Source organism: Budorcas taxicolor, chromosome 17 (assembly GCF_023091745.1).
Source record: "Budorcas taxicolor isolate Tak-1 chromosome 17, Takin1.1, whole genome shotgun sequence".
Classification (NCBI taxonomy): domain Eukaryota; kingdom Metazoa; phylum Chordata; class Mammalia; order Artiodactyla; family Bovidae; genus Budorcas; species Budorcas taxicolor.
Window position 1 is genome coordinate 55,452,286 of NC_068926.1, and position 21,974 is coordinate 55,474,259.

Consider the following 21,974-nt stretch of genomic DNA (forward strand, 5'->3'; position numbering starts at 1 on the left):
GGATCTCCAAGAGGACTTGGAGGAGGCACGTCACAGGGTTCCTGGACACTTGGACACTATTTAGGAGGATCGGTGGGTTTTGCTCCCAGGCCTGAGAGGACGTGCCCTCAGCCCGCCTTATCTGACGGCGAGGAGTCTCTGGCTCCGCTAGGTCTCCGATTGTTGGAGGAACCCGCTCCCTGCAGAGACCCGAGCTCTGGTCTCTTTTTGTCGTGTTTGATCTCGCTCCAGCTGTAGGCAGAGCTGCTTTGTGTCAGCCACGCTTTATAGATAGGTGCGCTGAGGCTCAGAGAGCTGAATCCGCCTGGGGAGTTGGCACTAGTTGCAGTGTTTCTGATTCTGTTAAGGTAGGACGGTGGGCTGGTTAAGTGCCCTGAACTGGCGATCCATCTGGGCCCCCCTCCCGGACTAATCTCTTAACTAATCTCTTAAAGTTTACTGAGAGCCCAGGCTCTGTTGCGGCGGTAGAGATACGTTGATGATTGTGGAATAGACCCTGATCACCAGTTTCGTGACCTTAAGTTTTGCGTAAACTTGACTTAGTGTCTTTGTACAGCTGTGATGATGAAATGAGCCGCAATCAGTACGTGGCTAGAACTGAAGCGTCATCTTTAGTTGGAAGGAAGAAGGAAGCCAGTGATGGGAGAGTTGCCGAATTATCCATTAGCAGGAGTATGAGGCGGAGAAACTGCTACCCACTCCAGTATTCTGGCCTGGAGAATTCCATGGACTATATAGTCTATGGGGTTGCAAAGTGTCGGACACGACTGAGCGACTTTCACTTTCATGATGTCTTCAATGAGAATGAAAGTCAACCTTTCAGGTCCAGACACCCTTTTCATCTCTGTTAAGCCCTCACACAGAACATGTTGACACTTTTGGAGCCTATAAATAAATTTCTCCTTCCATCATTAACTTTGGCCTTGGCATAAGAACATAAGTAAAACCCAAAATGCAAATAATCTCTACATTTTACATTTCAGCATTCATGCCCCAATCCAGCAAATTTCCAATTACATAAGAAACACACTGTATCATCTTGAACATTTACTTCGTAAGAATTCTTTCTTTAGATTTTTATACTTTATTTAGTCCTTATGGTGGCACTGAGGTGACTCCCATGAACATGCAGGCTGTCTTACCAACCCGTTTTGCTCTAACCGGCTTCTTAGACATCATATGAGAAACACATCATATGAGAAACTTCAAGATTTTCAAGGGGAACTGGCTGCGAGTAGAATTTTGTTGTTGTTGTTTTCCCAGGTTTTTATTTAAGATCTCTAAAAAATTTGAAACAATAGTACAATGATCTCTCATATACCTCTCATCATGTGCCTTTCAGTATTAACATTTTGCCACATTTATGTCTATTCATGTGAAAATGTTTATGTATCTATATATACACGTACCTGTTGTGTGTATGTTATTTTTTTCCCCGAACTTGTTGAAAGTAAGTTTAGAAAAGAGGCAGTGAAGATCAGGAGGTCATTGCCCTGCTCTGTAGGAGGGATGATAGTGTGGTGGCATCATGAGTGCCAAGAGGAGGTGAGTATAGGGCACCCTGAGAGAGTACAGGAGAGACTGCTCATCTGTCTCTTCTGGTGGCCAGAAGAGGTTTCATGAAGGAAGTGACAGGCAAACTACAACCTGAGGGACAATGGGCAGTTATCCAGGTAATGTATGGAAGGGAGCATTCAGGCCAGGGAAACAGCATATGCTAAGGCCTGGCCACAGGAGGAGGGCATCATGTGTTCAGTGAAGCTGCTGTGGACGTGAGTGTTGAGATCACCCAGGCTAAGGTGAAGTACAAAGGAGAGCTGCTGCCCAGAGGGGAGAAGAAGTTCTCAGAGGGCCTTTTCAGGTGGCTTAAGGGGCTGAGAGTTTATCTTGAGGACAGTGGAGAGGCACTGGAAATTTTAAATGGGGTAGGACATGATCAAATTTGCAATTTTGAATGAAGAGGCAAGGGGACCACTTAGGAGGCTGCTGCAAAGGTCTGTGAGTGAGATCATGCAGTGGGAATGAAGAGAGTAGATAGAGAGCTTTGGGAGGAATGACCAGTCACACTGAGCACCAGAATGGAGGTGTCTGGCTGGAAGACAGGAGTTGTCATGGAGGGCAGAGACACTGAGTTCAGCTCTGGTTGTGTCTGAAACGCTGGTTGGAAGTCAGAGTAGACGTGCAGGTGGCACCCTGAGTGCCAGGATGGAGGTTGACTTGGAGGCAGTGAAGGCTAATCATGTCCTGTTTCTGCTTCACAGCCTTGGCCCCAACATGTGCCTAAGGCAGCTTCTGCAGTCCTCCCAGCTCCAGCGGGCTTGGAGGGCGGCCTTCCTGAAACACGTCCAGGGCAGGCACCCGGGAGCCTGGAGATGGACACATTCTGGAGGTGGCCCCTACAGAGCAGTGATTTTTGACATGGGTGGAGTTCTGCTTCCTTCTCCAGGGAGAGTGGCTGCAGGTGAGCTCTTCATTCTCCTTCACCTTGGGAGACCGGAGTACGTGGGGGTGGGGGAAAGCAGGGTGGTGAGGGGAGATGACAGTGTGTCTCAGTGGGTGCTATTCTTGCTCTTGAATCAAATTCCAAGCAACAGTTAGTGCTGCTGAGGATCTTGGGCAAGTGATTTCACTTCTCTGAGTCTTAGTTTCCTCATCATTAAATTAGGGCTAATGGTCTGTACATCTTTGGTGCTAGGAGATGGTTAAGTGAGATTATTCATGGAAAGCACTTGATTAGCAGAATGAGTGCTTGGCTCATCTGAACTTCTCAAAAAATGACAAGCTGCCATTGTTATTGTCAATGTTATAGGTAGAATTTAACTACCTTTCCCCGAGAACTACTTGTGAATGCTGAAATCTGCCGCCTTCCCCACTGTGATCACAACCTTTCCTCTTCCATCAACCTCCCTCTAAACCTGCTTTTGTTACAAGACAAACCTCTAGGCTCTGATCCTTCCTTTTTCAGCCCTTTTTGGTATTACCTTTTTATGCACTCAGTTGAACTGAATTAAATTTGATTTGTTTGGCTTGAAGTGTTAGAAAACCTAACAAAACATTGACTGAAACAAGATTGAAGTTAAATGTGTTTTTTATGTGAAAGTCCAGGTGTGTGTCTTGGGCTAGTGTGTTGCTCTGTGGTATCAGGGCCCGGGGCTGTTTTCCTTGTGTTGCTCTGCTGTGAGTACACCCCATTTCCACTCTCACCTCGTGGATTAGGTTTGGCTGCTTCACTTTCTGCCATCACATGTGCATTCTAGCCACTAGGAAGGACCAGAGGTCTCTGTTCTTTTGACAGACTGTGGTTGCTGATTGGGCAGTTTTGTATGCTAAATCAACCCAAGGTCAGGTTTTCTGTGCCCCTGGTTGAAAAATTACCAAGCTTTGCTAACTGGTTGAGCTATTTTTTGTTTTGTTTTGTTTTTTAGCTCAGCTGCAAGTGAGCCCTCAGGCTCTCTATTCCTCCACTGATATTCCTTGAACTTACTACAGGGCTGTTCCAAACTCCCCTCGGAGCCATCATACTTCTCCAGACCAAACCTTGGCAGATCGCTGAATCTCTGCTTTTACAGCGAACATCAAGATCACTTGGCAGGAATTTTCTCAGCTCTTTCCAGAATACCTTGAGAAGCTGTTCTCTTCTTTCCACTGCTACTGCCGCTGCACATGTTATATCCCTCAATTCTTCCACCTGCTTGATCACAGCAGCCTCCTAACTGCTAAGTCTACCTCTCGCCTCTGGGTTTTACACCCCCTCCACACAGCCCCTAGAACTGCCCTTCTAAAACACACATCACATCTTCTCCCTTCCCTCTTCTGCTTCAGATACTTGACTGCCTGCAGTTTTTTTCCCTTCAAGACCGGAAGCTTTACCTGGTTCCAGGGCCTCTCACAAACAGCTCTCATGTCCTTTTTTCACACCATTTGCCATGTACACCCACATTTCAGCTACCTTCAATTACTTGATGCTCTTTAAAATTGCCAAATGTGTTTATACTCCTGTGCCTTTGCAGGTTCTGTTCCCTCTGCTTGAAGCTACCCTTCCTTGCCTCCTCTGCCTTTTCAAATCCTGCTTATACTTTTAAATGGTATGTTATTCAGCAGTGCCCGGAATCTTTTGAGTACTTAGTAAGGCTTGTGGTTGTTATTGACTTGTGTTTTTATCTTATAATGTTTTTGCAATACCAGGATTTTCATTTTTCTTGTCATCAAAATCATCTGTGTTTTTCTTTATGGCTTGAGTGTAAAGTGTCTAGGCTAAGGAAGTCTTTCTTTCCTTGACATTCATAAAGATGTCGTATATTGTTTTATAACTTTAAGAGGTTTTTTTTTTTTCTTTCCTGATTTGGGTATTTAGTCTTTTGAGAATTCATTTTTGTAATTGTGAGAAATAGAGATTTAATTAATTTTTTTCTATTCAGAAACTCACTTATGCCAACCATATTTATTAAATAGCTGGTACTAAAAGTATATTTCATACTTTGGATTTAAAAAATACAAAGGTCAATTTCTTATTGTCACCTCCATCCCTTCCTCGCAGTTCTAGCCTTCATTGGTTATCATTGTGAAAAATTTGTTTATCCTTCCGAAAATTCCCAATATATACACAGGAACGTGTGTGTGTGTGTGTGTGTGTGTGTGTGTGTGTGTGTACGTGTACGTACTGTGTCTACACTGATTGGGTCATGCTATACAAACTGTTTGGGCTTCCCTGGTGACTCAGACGTTAAAGAATCTGCCTGCAATGCAGGAGACTTGGGTTCAGTCCCTGGGTTGGGAAGATCCCCTGGAAAAGGGAATGACTACCCACTCCAGTATTATTGCCTAGAAAATTCCATGGACAGAGGAGCCTGGCGAGCTACAGTCCATGGGATCACAGAGTTGGACACAACTGAGTGACTACCACTCTCGCTTTTCATACAAACTGTTAGATGTACCTTTCTTTTTTTCTGACCTAGTAAAATACCTTGCCAAATTTTCTACATCAGTAGGCATGGGCTTCCCAGGTAGCTCAGTGGTAAAGAATCCACCTGCCAATGCAGGACTCAGGTTCAGTCTCTGGGTTGGGAAGATCCTCTGGAGAAGGGAATGGCAACTCACTCCAGTATTCTTGTCTGGAGAATCCCATGGACAGAGGAGCCTGGCAGGCTACAGTCCATTGGGTTGCAAAGAGTCGGACACCACTTAGTGACTAACCAACAACAATAGCAGGCATAGGTCTAGTTCAGGAATTAGCAAACTTTTTCTGTCAGGGGTACTATTCACCTCTACTGTTGGAGCCAACAGCAGCCATAGCAATAGTCAACAAGTAGGTGTGATTATGTTATAGTAAAACTTTATCCACAAAAGTAGATCGGAGACAGATTTGGCCCCCAGGCCATAATTTGCTGACCTGTTACCTAGTTTACACATTTTTAACATCTATGTGGCATTACATTATATGAATGTACCATGGTCGCTTTAACAAGCCCTTTATTAACATACATGTAAGTTTCTAGTTTTCCCTGTAAGCAGTCTGCCCAACAGTGGTATACATAATCTTTGCTTACATTTATAAATATATCTTTGGGAGAAATTCCTGGAAGCAGAATTGCTACATCAATTGTAAATGTGCATTTAACATGTTGCACTCCATAGCGGTTGTGCTTATTTTCACCCACAGCAGCAGCGTAGGAGAGAGAGCCTTTCCTTGCATGCTTACCAACTCTTAAGATCCTAAAAATTGTTCTAACTTTAGTTCTAAAATTAAAGAGGTATTATTTGGGTTGAGTTTTAAAAGACCTGCTGTTCTTAGAAGACATACTGAGTTGGTCCTGTTGGTGATTTCTGAAGAATGAGATTGCTTTGTCATTCTGTTTTCTTTTTTATACCTTTCTGTGTTGTCTGAAATATTTTCAGGCACAGCCACTACATTAAACAAAAACTTTGTGTTAAGTATCTTATATCTTAGATATAATTATGGATGCTACATGTTTTTGCCCTATAAGCAGGTATGTTATAGAAAGAGAAAACCCTCTTGTACAGGAAAAAGTATCCACTATCCCAGCGTTTCCCCAAGTACACAATAGTAATCCATCCACTGCTTTGGCTCTTTACAGACAGAATTTTGTTATTTTTCAAAGACACCATCCTCCATTCGAATGTTTCAGTGTACCAGCTACACTGCCCTGAAGGATTACTTCAGTTTACCAAATGAAGGGTTTGTTTTGGAATGTTGTCAGAATCTGATTTATTCCCTCATGTACTTCCATACCACGTGCCAGGACCATGTGAGTGACCTAATATATTGTTGCTGTTGTTGGTTAGTTGCTAAGTCATGTCCGACTCTTTTGAGAGCCCATGAACTGTAGGTGGCCAGGTTCCTCTGTCCATGGAATTTTCCCAGGTAAGAATACTAGAGTGGATTGCCATTCCCTTCTCCAGGGAGTCTTGCCAACCTGAGGATGAAATGCATCTCCTTCATTGGTAGGTGGATTCTTTACCTCTGAACTACCTGCGAAGCCTGACCTAATACATGTGAACCAGCTAATGAGAGACCAGGGAAGAAAGTTCATAAAGTAGTGTCCGGCGTCATCTCAAGCTGGTGGCGTGGACTGATGCTTGGCAGCAGTGTCCCCTCAGTCACACAAATTATTACTGCTGTTCCCTGGGAGGTCTAAGGCTGAGATTTTCCATTTCCTGAATTTCTCTGAATTCCCGATAGAACCCACCTGGCACCACAGTGATGCCACAGAACCTGTGTGGTAACTACCCTGCTCCCCAAACTTGAGCTGTTTGTCCATATATCGTTTCACTTACCATGTGTTTTACTTTTGGTAGAGTGGGAGGTACAGAATCATATCCCTTCTGGAACTATAGTGAAGGCCTTGATCTCAGGTGGCGAAAATGGGCCCTGGATGAAATTTATGAGAGCAGAGATAACAACAAAAGATTTCTTACAAGAATTTGGGAGACTTTGCTCTGAAATTGTAAGTGATAAACACACTTGAATTTCAATATTCTTTCGTCTAGAATAGTGGATGCAACACTCATCCATTAAATTGGTTAAGCTAAAAATGAAGAAGGGAAAACCTAATAACCCATTATAAGATTTTAAGTTATTTCTTCCATCCCCAGGTACTCAATTTTAACTGCATGAATGAAAAATAAAATATTATGTATATTAGCTATTGTTTATGTGAAACTGGAATTGTTGCATAATGGCTTTGATCAGAAAGCTTGTTTAACGCAGTGATAACATTGAGCCTTTCTCTGGACTATGCATTGTTCTAAGCTCTTTATTTATATTAACTCCCATACCGTCACAATATAATTGCTAAAATATAATTTAAAACATAGTGAAGTTCTGTGGATGGATGGTGGTTTTGGTTAGATAACAATGAATGTCCTTAATGTTATCCAAACTGGTTAAAACAGTGAATATGATGTTATGTGGTCTTACCACAATTTTAAGTAAATGAATAAATATTTTTATATATATATAGAAAACATTCTGCTAAGTCATAGAAAGCCAGCCCCAAAGACTACATACTGTACGATTCAACGTATATGAAATACCCAGAACAGATAAATCTATAGAAGTAGAAAATAGAGTTGTTATTTTCTAGGACTGGGAGTATTGGGGAATTGGGGGCAGGGAGGCAGAGGAATGGGTAGTGACTGCTAATAGGTATGATGTTTCTTTTTTGGATGATGTAAATGTTCTAAAACTGTCTTAAAGGTTTTACACCTTTGTGAATATATTAAAAAGCACTGAATTTTACAGTTTAAATGCGCCACTTGTGTGATATATGAATTGTATTTCAATAAAGCTGTTGTAAAATAAGTCTGTGTGTATAAAATAGCAGGCTTGCCATTGCAAATTTTGAAACATGATAAAATAAGAGGTTTTAAAATCCACAGAGACTGAATTTAAAAATCACAAAAATTGATCAGAAACTGACATTCAGTTTGTCATGCTGAAGCTGAGACAATGCAGAATCATCAAATCTCTGGGTCATTAAAAATTAAATTACATCTGTTTAATTCACTTTTAGGGTTTCATGTATCCTCTTAGAGTCTTCAGAATCTTTTTGAAATTGACAATGAATGAGTGAAATAAAGAATTCATTTAACTGGAATATTGATATAAATTGCTCCATTCCCTAACCACTATAATTCTAATTCTAAGAAACTTTTTTCAACCTTATATGCAAAGTTCTGCACCAGGGCTGAAAGAGAATTCCTTTTGGCAGCAAGCCAGAGGCCTGGAATATGTGTTTTTCTGTGTTGGTGATAAGCTGTTCTTATTCTTAATGATGGCTGGTTCTCTTCTCTCCCTACCTCCAATCTTAGTCAAAGACCTCCGTGCCCGTGGACTCCTTTTTCTCTCTGCTGACCAGTGAGCGAGTGGCGAAGCAGTTTCCAGTGATGACTGAGGCCATATCTCAGATTCGGGCTAAAGGCCTTCAGACTGCAGTCTTGAGCAATAATTTTTATCTTCCCAATGGGAAGAGCTTTTTGCCCCTGGACCGGAAACAGTTTGATGTGGTAAGCTGACAGGGACCCAGAACAATCTGAATCAAGTCTCTGTCCTTACTTTAGGATGCAGCATTAACGCTGCCTCTCATAAGGTCTTGAATGGATGGGTTTGTTTATTCACACAGTTGACTGAGTTAGGATTAGACATGATAGGTGGGAAAGAGAACTTGCAAAGTATCACTGAGCTGTGAGCAAGGTTATTTATGGGCTTTGATAACTGGGTGAAACCTCAGCTTCAGAGACTCCCTTTCATCTGGACTTGAACCTTAGTCATCAGATATCAAGGATTCCCAGGTGGCACAGTTAGTAAAGAATCTGCCTGCCAGTGCAGGAGACACAAGGGCTACAGGTTCAATCCCTGGGTTGGGAAGAGCCCCTGGAGTAGGAAATGGCAACCCATTCCAGTATTCTTTCCTGGAAAATTTCATGGACAGAGAGCCTGACAGCTTACAGCTTATGGGGTTGAAAAGAGTTGCACACAACTGAACTCATATAACAACAACAGCATCAGATAACATATGTACTTTGATCAGCCCTCACCTTTTAATGGGCCCTTTGATCTTTTCAAAGACCAACCCCATTGCCCTCTATTTCTATGGCATTAATCCTTATACCATTGCTGAGCAAACAAACTTACTGCAGGAAAGGAAGTGTCTAATATAGTTGCTACTAGTCACACACATGGCTATTAAACACTTAAAATGTGACTAGTGGCACTGAGCAACTAAATTCTATTTCAACTGAAATGCATATCATCACAAATGACTAGGGGCTGCCATATGGGACAGTGTGTGAAGGGCTAGACTGTCAAAGGACCTGAGAAGATTCTGAGTCAGGAGATGGTCTTCTGTGCCAGGAGGTTACTTCTGTGAAAGACTCCCCCATTTTCCTCAAAGGAAGTATATCTGAGAAGATTCTGAGTCAGGAGGTGGTCTTCTGTGCCAGGAGGTTACTTCTGTGAAAGACTCCCCATTTTCCACAAAGGAAGTATCTTATCATTATCCTGGGACAGATAGAAATTATTGACAGATGACTAACTTAAACTTCAGTCAGAAAACACATTCTTTCACAGCAGTGGCTGTGTACTGGGCATGGGCTAGGCATGAAGGGCTACTGTGTTCAATGCAACTGACAGAAGTCCTGCCCTCAGGAATATGCATTCACCACATATCAGGTGGTCAGCTGCCACATGTGACTAGTGGCTACTGTGTCAGACTGGGCAATATAGCATTTCTATCATTGTAGAAATTTCTGTTGGATAGTGATATTTTAGAACATAAAATGTAATCAGGGGACTTCTCTGGTAGTCCCCTACTCTGCTTCCCCTGCAGGGGGCAGGTTCGATCTCTTTTCAGTGAACTAATACCCTGCATTCCATGCAGCATGGCCACAAAAAAAAAAAAAAAACAAACAAACAAAGAAACAACTATTGAAACAGACGAGCGGAAATTCAGAGTTCAAATATGGGAAATTAACCACCCAGCCTAATGCTCTCTTCACCTCCCACCTCCTCATTCATCCTTATACAAACCCTGTCAAGATAAGAGTTCTCTTCCCTCTGTACCCTTGCCTGGCTCCTTACCCACTTTGATTCTTGGTTTCCTGGCTTGTCCACAGCACAGCCTTTCTCCAAGCATCCTCCCCTTTGGGGGCTCAGGGACCTCAGCCATATTTGGATCCTGTCTGCAGCTTGCTGTGGGCAGTAGCTCTGATTCCCTGAACCGCAGTTTCCTTACCTGTGGTTCAGGAGCAGCAGTTTTCTTTCTTTAGGGTGGCTGTGTGGATCCCAGACTATAATACATACAAAGCACTTTACAGAGTGCCTGGCAGATTATTTTCAGAGATTCCTTCCCTCCAGTGTGGCAATGGGGATTATTATCTTGATCTGGACAAAATAAGTTTGCCAGGCTCACACTAGGCCCTTCAAGTGTTTAAGGACTTGTGAGCTTCTTTAACATGATGGACTCATTTATGCAGACTTCACAGACTCTCTGGTAGGTGCTTTCAGGCAGCTTTTTCTGATCCATTTTCATATCTTAGGTCTGCAGGCGACCTGGAGTGTTGAAAATCTGTTTCCTCAAGAGCAAGAGTGTACGTTTTTATCCTCTAAAGCTATGAGGAAAAATACTTATTTTGATAGAAGTATATCTGGGCCTCCCAAGTGGTGCTAGTGGTAAAGAACCCACCTGCCAATGCAGGAGAGAGAAGAGACGTGGGTTCAGTCCCTGGGTCAGGCAGATCCCCTGGAGGAGGGCATGGCAATCTACTCCAATATTCTTGCCTGGAGAATCCCATGGACAGAGGAACCTGGCAGGCTACAGTCCATGGGGTCACAAAGAGTTGGACGTGACTGAAGCAACTTAGCTTGCACGCAAAGCTAATATAACCATTCCTATGATCCCCATCATCTTTGGAAGCTGTTCCTAAACTTTTCAATAATATGATAGGATTCTGTTTCTGCTGAGGTGAATGTGGCTTTTAAATTTTGGTCCTCTAATTTGTTTAAGTAAAAACGTTTACATTATATTTTATTGTCAAGAACGTGTCATCTAAGATTTACCATTCTAGCAGTTTTTAACGATATAGCACAAGAATATTAGGTGTATTCACATTTTTGTGAAACAGAACCCCAGAAATTTTTTATCTTGCAAAACAGAACATAAGGAAAAGGCCAGGGGTCTTATCCAATTTAAATCTCAAGAATTTTTTCCCTTCCCCCGATACAATCACCTGAGAGGAGGTGTCTGCTTGCCAGATGTGGCCCAGGTCCTCAGAGTTTGCTCCCCTCTCACCTCTTGTCTCAGCTGTCCAGATGTGCTCCTTTCCTGTCATGTGATGCCTTCACTGGTGTCTGAAACATCTGGCTTCTCCACTGCCCACTGTTGAGGTTTTCTTCAGAAGGAATTTCTCTGTTTTCTTTTAGCTCATTCAGGTCCTTAGGAAGAATAAGTAAGAGTAAGTTACTCAACATTTATTTACCTGAAAGGGCAGTTCTCCTCCAACCTTGAACAGTGGGAATTTGGAGGAGAGGGAGGGGTCCTCAGATTTGTCCTTGATCTTGGAGAGCAAGGGTCAGTTCAGGAGTGAATGAGGGATTTAGTTCTATTCTTAGGACAGACCCAGAGGGTATTGGTTACAGGCCTCTATGGCTGTTTTAGACCTACTCACAGGAGATTAAGCCCTGGGGTCAATGTCAGAGGACTTCCGGGGGTTGCTGGATCAGAGGTAGCCTGACACTGAGACAGCTTTTCAGGGTTCTCCTGAACCCTCAGATGCCCCCCACCAGTTCTGGACTAGATAGAGTTTGAGGCAAGGTTCTCAGGATAGAGGAGGCTCTTTGCATGAAACCTGTCTTTGCCACTGACAGTATCTCTGGTGTTAGTCCTTTTGTCTAGGTTGAATATAGCTCTTTGTTTTTTCACTTCTGAAATATGGATATTAAAGTCATGTTTCTTTCAAAACAGTAAATACTGCCTTTCTTTCTGAAAACATGGTGAAATACTTACCCTAAAACTGAAATATGCAGCTTTTCTTCTGTTCCATGCAGCCACGATACTTAACATGAGCAGAATGCTGTGTCATTTTGGAACACCTTCCAGTTTCACTAAGTTTCCCAGCTACTGTTAAGATGGGTAAGATGGCTATCAGTGTTTCCAGTTTCCTGATGAGTATATCCAAATCACTCCACTTAAAAAAGCAACATCATTTTATATTATGACATTCTTAAGTTACCTGTTATGACAAATCTCCACTCTCCCTCTGGTCTTCTTTTCAAAAAAAATACCAGGGTATAACATGGGAACACCACTTTTAGGGATGTTCATCTCTCCTTCCTGCCTCTCCCTCAGGTTGTGGAATCCTGCCTGGAACGTGTCTGCAAGCCAGACCCCAGGATATACAAGCTGTGCTTGGAGCGGCTTGGCCGGCAGCCTTCTGAGTCCATCCTTCTTGATGATCTTGGACCAAATCTAAAAGCAGCTGCCAGCCTTGGTATTCACACCATTAAGGTAATGGTCACTGTTTTTTGAACCCCTTTGTGCTTCAGGCACTAGTGTAGGTATTTCAGTATAGTCCTCTTACACTCAGAGTTGGAGTTGCCTCTGGTGGTTTTTGCCCTTGCTGCCACAGTCTTTTTTTTTTTTTTTTTAAATTACGAGGTCTAGTTGACTAGCAGCTTATATTTTCAGTAGGAAGTAAGAAGGCATTTTGAGAAAAGAGTTACACAGGGAGGTGAATGGCAGGCTTAAGACATTTTGGGTGACAGTCCTGCTGGCCTGTTGATGCTGTTCAACTACCAGCTACTTGGACCGCTTCAGTGCTTTGAAACAGGAGAAGCCATGTGTGTGTGTGTGCTGAGCGAGGGGGCGGTGGTCTCTGTTCAGCTTTCTACATTTAGGTTTTCATTATTAGGTGATGGGCCTATAGGGGCAGAATGGATACTCCAGTACAATATTTTGCCCTCCTGGCACAAGGGAGTATTAATGAACTTTTAACTGGCACTCTCTCCAGCAGATAAAAGAGTTTAATGTGGTTAGGAATTAAATGGGGGAGGAAAGTCATTCTGAGGCTTTTTCATGAGCTGATTATGCTGGCTCCAAAGTCCTTGCTTAGAGAACTGGCTTTTGTTTATATTTCCCTCTAAAAATGTACCCTCTTAGAGAACAGGTAGGAGGAGAGGTCAGGGTTGTCTGGGGATCCATGCTCAATATTCTCTTTGAAACCAGGTCGATGACCCAGAGACTGCAGTAAAAGAATTGGAAACTCTTTTGGGATTTCCATTGAGAATGGCCGTTCCAAACACTCGCCCTGTGAGAAAGACAATGGAAATTCCCAAAGACACTTTGGAGAAGTACCTCAAAGACTTACTGGGGACCCAAACCACAGGTAGTTAAGTTTCTGCATTTTGGTAGAGGCTAGGCTTTCAGTCTGGCTCTCACTTTCTCTTCTAGTGGAATATACTGGAGATAAAGATGCCATGTAGTGAAGAAAATAGCCATTGGGCTCTGCATACCCGGGTGCTTCTCTGTTTTGCTTGGGAAGAAGCACTGACCTCCTTTTCTATGGGTCCCCAGAGTGTACTTGGCCCTTGTTCCACATGAGACCATGGCGTGGCAGCAGTTGCCTGCAAACAGCTGTCCTGGGGGAGAAGAACTTGCAGTATGTGCCTAGGGTGTTTGGGTCTTTCTGATATTTTTGAGATGACACCCTGTTTTGTGAAGATGACTTAAAAAGTCTCATGAGTTTAAAATGAGACAATTTGTCTTCATCTTTCAAAGGTCCCTCTCTTCTTTTCCATATTCCACCCTCAGAAAAACAGGTGCTTCAATAACTTTTTTAAAAAAATTTTTTATTATAGTTTCATGACCTTTTGAAGAAATTTCTACCTGGTGATAAAGTTTGATCCTTGGAAGTACTCTTTGTATGCAGCTTCATGTGAGGATTTTTTTCCCTTGATGGATTGTTGTAGAGCCTTTACAAAGTTGAGGGAACCTTTCTGACCAGACCAGGCAACTCAGGCAAACTCCCACTGCCTGTTCTTCTGATCAAGTGAAATGAATCTTATGTGTCAAGTTCGTCTCATTGGGAAGACCAGAGTTAATTAGGCTGTTTCTTTCTGTTGCTGTTTTGTTTTGGCTTTGTGGCTGTGGGATCTTAGTTTCCCCTCTGGTGGCCCCTGCAGTGGAAGTGCTGTGCTTAGTCGCTCAGTCCTGTCGGACTCTGTGGGACCCCATGGCCTGTAGCCCACCAGGCTCCTCTGTCCATGGGGCTTCTTCAGGCAGGAATACTGGAGTGGAAGTGCAGAGTCCCTATATAAACTGTTTCTGCAAGGGAGCCTCACAGTTTAGCTTGATGGAATGGGAAATTGCATCTCCTGAAAGCAGGCCTCTATATAGCTGCTTCAGCTGTCACACGAGTATCAGGTGTGATGTGCCCAAACATGGGGTGAGGGACACACAAGGGCACCTTTTGTCCTTGGCTTAAAGCATTCCAGTTAGCAAGATGGGTTGCCATGACTGTGCTTGTGGTTGATACACAGAACTATAAAGCTTTTTTCATGGAGCAGAAATAGGCAGGAAGGCCAAACTGGACACCTCCCTGCACAAAGTGAAAATTGTTGTGATGTAAATTCAGTGGCCTTTGCTACATTATAATGTGACATTGGAGATTTGACCCAGTCATGTCTGGGACCCAGGGAGGAGATGCTTTCCTTACAGTGCATTCCAAATCAGGATGCTCTTTGTCCATGTGCAGTACTCATTAGAAAGAAAGAGTCTCTGTCCACATCTGTCCTCCAGAGCTGGTTTGAGTTTTCCTTGCTTTCAAACTTACAGGCCCATTGGAACTCCTTCAGTTTGATCATGGGCAGTCAAATCCCACCTACTATGTCAAGCTGGCTAATCATCAGCTGGTTCTGAGGAAGAAACCCCCTGGGACACTCCTTCCATCCGCGCATGCAGTAGAGAGGGAGTTCAGGTAAATTTTCAGGGTGAGAGTTGTGCTCGCTGTCCCCAGTTTCCACAGCCCAGCCCCTGGGCTGGCAAGTCAGCACCCCATCATAGTGTCTTGAGATATTTAAAATTATAAGTATGATGCTCCATAATTATTTCAGATAAGAACATGTCACTTAATTTTAGGAGCTTGTTTTCTCTATCTAAACTTGTAGGAAACAAGACTTTTTGAGATTCTACTAAATGGGGCTATTGCCCAAAGAGTTGAGTTGATAGTTGTTGAAACTATCCATGAGTTGATAGTTGTTGAAACCTGGGATTCCATATGTGAATCTTCCTACTTCTGTATATGTTTGATATTTTTCATAATAAGATGTTTAAAACAATAAATGTGTTATAACCCATCCCAAGTAAAATCTCTTGCTTCACAAATAGGAAAATTTAAACATAGTAGGTTGAGGCTTCCCTGGTGGTCCAGTGGACAAGAATCTCCCTTGCAATGCAGGGAACACTGGTTAGGGGACACCAGTTCGATCCCTGGTCTGGGCAGATCCCACATGCCTCGGAGCAACTAACCCTGGGGCTACAGCTACCGAGACTCCTCTCTGGAGCCCAGGAGCTGCAACTGCTGAAGCCTGAGCACTCTAGAGCCGGTGCTCCATAAGGGAAGCCCCCGCAATGAGAAGCCCACATGCACACCACCCTGAAGAGTAGCACCCACTCTCTGCAACTAGAGAAACCTGTGCACAGCAATGGAGACCCAGCACAGACAAAATAAATAAATATTAAACAAAACAAAATAAAACATAGTAGGTTGAAAAACCTAGCTTCAAACCCTTGGTCAGTGAGTAACAGCGTGATGACTGGGCTCCAGAGTGGAGCTTCCTCTCCCAGAAGACTTTCTCTGCCTCCTCCTCCACCTTCCAGCCTATCATGTTCTGCAGAAGGAAGGTTGTGGCAACTACTCAGGAAAATGTGATTTTAGCTCTTGGCCTCTTTCTCATTATTTACTGTCTCTCCTCTGACTTTTTGGCTCCTTGTGTCTGACTCTCTGTATTACAGCTACTGATGACTGACATTTATGAAGGCTTCGGGGTTCATTTGTGAAGCCCACAGAAGTCCAATAGCTATTTGTGAGCATTTATATTTATATATGTCCCCATGTGATAGTATGTGCTTACAGAAGAGAAACCCTGAAATGTGAAACTTACCACTATGTATACATTCTGCTTGGGGACTCTCTCCAACTTGCCAGTGTTCTGAGGAATTCTGGACTGTTTGAAGGACATCCAAAAATCCAAAATGTACAGAATTTCCATTTTAGTAAAGGAATAAAATGTGTACTTGAAGATGAAACATGTATCTGCTTATAAAATGCCAAATCAAATTTGGAAAGCTGGGAAAACAGTATAACACAATTTGTAAAAACCTCAGGGTAGTCATATTTTTATACCTAATAATTCCAATAGAGGATCTCTCTTTAAAAAATAGTTCTAAATAGGGAGAAAACCTTTATGCATTAATATGCTGACTGCAGTGTCATTTATAATTTAAAAAAATGGAAATAGCCTATAGATGCAGTAATCAAGAAATGATTTTGCAAACCTTGGTATTTCTATTTGTTGGAACAATAATAGTAATAGCTAATACTTACTGAGTGTTCAGTATGTGTCAGGCACTATAATACATGCTTTGAATATATTATTAATTCAGATAATTCTCAGCAACCCCCTGATATGGTCCTATTATGACCCCCATTTTATAGAAAAGGGAAGCTTAAAAAAACTGAGCAACATGCCTAGTGATATATAACTAGTATGTGAGGGATGGAGCCTGGCTTCACACCCAGGGGTAGTAGGATTCCATAGCCAAGTCTTAATGATTATACTGTGATTGCTGCCAATAAAAGGATGCCTGTAATAAAATATATATGATAAAATCTTAATGTAGCAGAAACAGATACAAACTATATATGTCTTAACTACTTTTTTTATTTTTTGTAAAGACTTACACATTGAAACATTAGGAGAAGGCAGTGGCACCCCACTCCAGTACTCTTGCCTGGAAAAACCCATGAACTTCCTTACATGTTTCATAAAATTTACCAGTAAACTCATCTGGGCCTGGAGTTTTTTTATGAAAAGGTTTTTGCTTATGGGTTCAATTCAAAAAATATTGGATTATTTGGGTCTTTTATTGCAACTTACCTTAGCTTTGGAAGTTGTAATTTCCAAGGAATTTGTCTGTTTATACTTTTAAATATATAAAGTTGTTATAAATATATATAAAGTTATATATGTCCATTTCATATGAACAATTAAATTTATTGTTCAAAATATTCCCTTACTGTCCTTTTACTGTATGTAGGATTTCTAGGAATGTCCCCTCTTTATGATTCCTGCAATTGACTGATAATTTGTATTTTCTCTCTCTCTTTCATCAGTCTACTTAAGGATTTATCATTGTGTTGATGAGTATAAATGCTTAGTTTTATTAATTTTTCTGTTTATTTTCTATTTCATTTAGTTTTCCTCTGAGCTTTATTCCTTTCCATCTGCTTACTGTGGATGTATTTTTACCTTCTTAGCTATAACCTTACATTTTGTAAATGTAAATGCTTTACATTTTCCTTCTTTTCTAACATGAGCTTTCAAAGGTATGAATCACTTTCTAAGCTCATCTGCATCCAAAAAGTTTTGACATGTATTATTATTATTATTTCACTTTTCACTTTCTTGCATTGGAGAAGAAAATGGCAACCCACTCCAGTGTTCTTGCCTGGAGAATCCCAGGGACGGAGGAGCCTGGTGGGCTGCCGTCTCTGGGGTCGCACAGAGTCAGACACGACTGAAGCGACTCAGCAGCAGCAGCAGCATTATTATTACAGTTTGAAATGTTTTTTAATGTTCCTTTAATTCCATTAAGATCTTGGAAATACTAAGATTTTGATACTTGGAAACTTATTAGGACTTATTTTATGGACCATTACATGATAAATCTTGGTGACTGTACTGTGTGCACTCATAAAGAATGTATATCCTGTGGATGTTGTGTGTGATAGAACTGTCCATCAGATCAAGTTGGTTGGTAGTGTTGTTCTTATCTTACTACTTCTAGTTAGTCTGATAAAGTCAGTTAATGATAAAGGCATTTTGCAGTCTCAGTTATGATTGTCAGTTTGTCCATTTCTGTCTTTAATAATGACATTTTTACTTTAGGTATTTTAAAGCTCTGTTATTAGGCACATACACATTTATTTTTTATTTTTTTAATTGAAGTATATTTGATTTAATGTTACGTTTAATTTCTGCTATATAGCAGAGTGACTCAGTCATACATATATATATTGTTTTCATATTCTTTTCCATTGTGGTTTGTCACAGGATATTGAATAGAGTTCCCTGTGCTATACAGTAGAACCTTGTTATTTAAGGCACATACACATTTATGATTATAATATCTTCCTGGTGAATTAACTCTTGTATTGTTCTGAAATGTCTCTCTTTATCTCTAGTATTTCTCTTTGTCTTAAGTCTCTTTTTCTGATATTAATATAGTTACACTAGCTTTCTTATGCTCACCAATTTCATGGAACTTCCCTTTCTATCCTTTCATATTTTATTTATTTTTTCTATGTTTTTATATTTAAAGCACATTAAGTCTCGCTTTTGTATCCAGTACAAAATGGATTTTTGTCTTTTAATTGGAATGCTTATGCTATTTTGTCTTTTAATTGGAATGCTTATGCTATTAAATTTAATGTAATTATCAATATATTTGACTCAGATCTATGATTTTCCTATTAGATCTTTGTCCCATTTCTCTTTTGTTCTCCTTGCCTTTTTGCCTTCTTGGGTCAGTTGAAATTTTTAAATTTTAGCATTCCATTTTGATTTTTGCATGTACCATTTTAAAATCAAAGAATAATCTCAAGAAAATCTGATCACCTTATTCAGTAGTGTCTCTCATCTTTGTTCTCCCAGGATAATGAAAGCCCTTGCAAACGCTGGAGTCCCTGTCCCCAAAGTTCTTGACCTTTGTGAAGACTCAAGGTAATGTTCAGATTTATTTTTTCCATTGTATATTCACGCTACAGAAAAGTCCATATATTAACTCAAATTCTAGTTTGCTAGAGTAAAGACCAGTAAAATTCAAGTAGAAAAGAGATTTTATAGCAACCTCCCCTAGAGAGGTTTAAGTTATCCTGAAAGATAAATGCCTGCTTTCAGGAGAATTGGTAGGAAGCATCTTTTCTAACATTTAAAGAGCATACGTCCATCTAGCTTCATGTTGTTTGTTTTAATTAATTTTTTTATTGTGGGCTTTCTAAACTGTTTTTGAATTGTGTTATAATATACTTTCTGAGCCTCTTTTTTCCTGATTTTTTAATTATGAAAAATTTGAAACATGCACAGAAGTTGAAAGAAGAAAAAACAGTGCAGTGAGCACCCATTTACACTTCATCTAGATGAAAACATCGGTTAACATTTTGCCACATTTGCTTTCTATGTATATATATATATGTATGTGTGTATATGTAAGTGTATGATAGATAAAATAATTTTATAGAAATAGTTAATAATTATATAAACATTTTCTAATTTACTGTTTTGATAAATAATTATATAGTTGTTTTATAAGTAAGTAAATATATTTCATATGTATGTAATTATTATTCACTGAACCTTTTGAAGTAAGTTGCAGACAGCATGTATCTCCTAAGAATAAAGACATTTTCTTTCATAACTCCAGCAGCAGTATTATACTTAAACTAAAAATAATTTAAATTTTCAAGCCAGGATGAATATTTATAACAGTAGAATTTTCAAAACAACTTTTCAGAGTACTAAACTGATTTCTAGTAGTGACGAAAAGATTGATTAATGACATTTTGGTGTGTCACCTTAATACTTTGGGGTGTTGTGTATGCCATTCATTTCACTGAATAATGATGCAAATAACGTCAACAACAAGAAGGGGTATTTATCAAACCCTCATGGAACCAGACACATATGCCAGGCATTCCCTGTATATTGCTCCCTTAATTCTTATAGCTAATCTTTGAAGCTTTATAGATTTAGTAAAAACAGTGCTCAGAGAGGTTTAATATGTTCCTCAGGATCACAATTCTAGGAAGGGCAGAGGTGAGACTTAAGCCTGGTTCTCTGTGACTCCAGACCTGACCTCCCCACCCCCTGACCCAACATGCTGCTTTCCTATATTATCACAATCCCATTCCGAGTAGATTCCAAAGAGAAGAGAGGCATGCTGGCAAGGAAGTGTAGACAGGGATGTTTATATGTGGCTTAGCTTTTGGAAGGAGTACTTCTAACTTCCACTTATATGCAGAGGAAAAAGGAAGTTTCCAGTACTCTGGGTCTGAACTCCTACCCAGCACTTATAGCTTACACACAGGACAGAGCAGTGCCCTAACAGCCTACCACATCACAGGCCACTGAAACACCCTGTTTGTGTCCCTCCCAGTGTTGTCGGTACCCCTTTCTATCTGATGGAATACTGCCCAGGCCTCATCTACAAAGACCCCTCTCTGCCAGGCTTGGAGCCCAGCCAGAGGAGGGCCATCTACACTGCCATGAACAGAGTCTTGTGCAAGATTCACAGTGTGGACCTCAAGGCTGCGGGCCTGGAAGACTATGGGAAACACGGTGAGCACAGGGCCCCTTGTCTTCTATGCTGATGTTTCCTCATTGGTCCCTTGCTTTCATGATTTCTATTGTGCCAGGGTTTTAAGGCAGCATTGGTAAATGTGAGGTGGGCTTGTTAGCATCCTACTTGGAAATCCACTTTCATTTTAGTGGAGTTGTTTACCTAGATGTTTTGTCCTGAGATAAATCCATCCATGGACTATAGAATCTCTTTTCCCTTCAAATTTTATCTCACTGTCTTCTTTTTTTCTGATACTGACTGGCCTAAAGTACTTAAGATACGTGTTTTCTTCTCCATTTTTTACCATTTCCTCTAAATATTCTTTTAGAGGGATAAATTTTTTTAAACGCCATTGTACCAAGGTATTTGTATAATTTGTTGCTGCTCTTTTCTTTCTTTTTCTTTTTTTAATTGTCTGAGAGCTCCAGTTGTTACTCATCCTTGTAAGCACTTTGTGTTGTCAGGATTTCCCTTTTCCTTTTTTTTTTTTTGGAAGTCAGTTGTATTGAAAGGTAGCATTTTATGAATTCTGGCAAATGCACACGGTTTTATAACCACCACCACAGCCGTCTCCGTGCTTTTACATGCAGATACTTTAGCATGAGCCAAAGAGTTTCACTTTTCCCTGCAGCATTCAAAATTATCTGACTCTCAATGCATTCCTGACCGTGGTTAAAAAGAATCTCAGTAAGCTGTATTTTGTTCTTTCTCTGCTTTTAACTAAAGCATGCCTATTCCTCTAGGACTGTATCAAATGCTGCAGTATGTATCCAATGTACATCAACTTCCTGACATATTTTTACCAAGTTTCCTAAAATTCTATCAGTCTGTAGGCACATGATGTGAGGCCTCAAAACTAACACTTTGAGAAACTTTGCTACCACATAGCAGGCTTGCTGACTTCCCAGTCACAATAAAGGGAGTTCTCTGCCCTTTCCACTTGTAGCCAGATCTGTATCAAATGCTAACTTTTGACCAGAATCACCAATTTAGTGTGGTTCCCCTCCATCTTGGTGGTCTCACTGGAAGATATTTATAATAATTTATTTATTGTCTATCCAAAATTTTGAACTGTTGGAGATGACTCTTGAGAGTCACTTGGACTACAAGAAGATCCAACTAGTCCATCCTAAGGGAGATCAGTCCTGGGTGTTCATTGAAAGGACTGATGTTGGAGCTGAAACTCCAATACTTTGGCCACCTGATGCAAAAGAGCTGACTCATTTGAAAAGACCCTGATGCTGGGAAGGATTGAGGGCAGGAGGAGAAGGGGACGACAGAGGATGAGATGGTTGGATGGCATCACCAACTCAGAGGACTTGAGTTTGGGTAAACTCCGGG

At 41.0% G+C, this 21,974-nt stretch overlaps 1 protein-coding gene across 1 annotated transcript in view; it reads left to right on the top strand.

Moving 5' to 3' along the window:
• The window catches only part of LOC128062347 (acyl-CoA dehydrogenase family member 10), a 49,058-nt gene continuing 27,084 nt past the window's right edge, over positions 1-21,974 (top strand). The window contains exons 1-9 of the mRNA XM_052654798.1: positions 1-72; positions 2,262-2,461; positions 6,817-6,965; positions 8,332-8,526; positions 12,366-12,524; positions 13,242-13,401; positions 14,850-14,991; positions 18,950-19,018; positions 20,451-20,632. Coding sequence (XP_052510758.1) covers positions 2,275-2,461; positions 6,817-6,965; positions 8,332-8,526; positions 12,366-12,524; positions 13,242-13,401; positions 14,850-14,991; positions 18,950-19,018; positions 20,451-20,632 — 1,243 coding nt within the window. The 5' untranslated portion in view covers positions 1-72; positions 2,262-2,274. The remainder of the gene's footprint in view (positions 73-2,261; positions 2,462-6,816; positions 6,966-8,331; positions 8,527-12,365; positions 12,525-13,241; positions 13,402-14,849; positions 14,992-18,949; positions 19,019-20,450; positions 20,633-21,974) is intronic.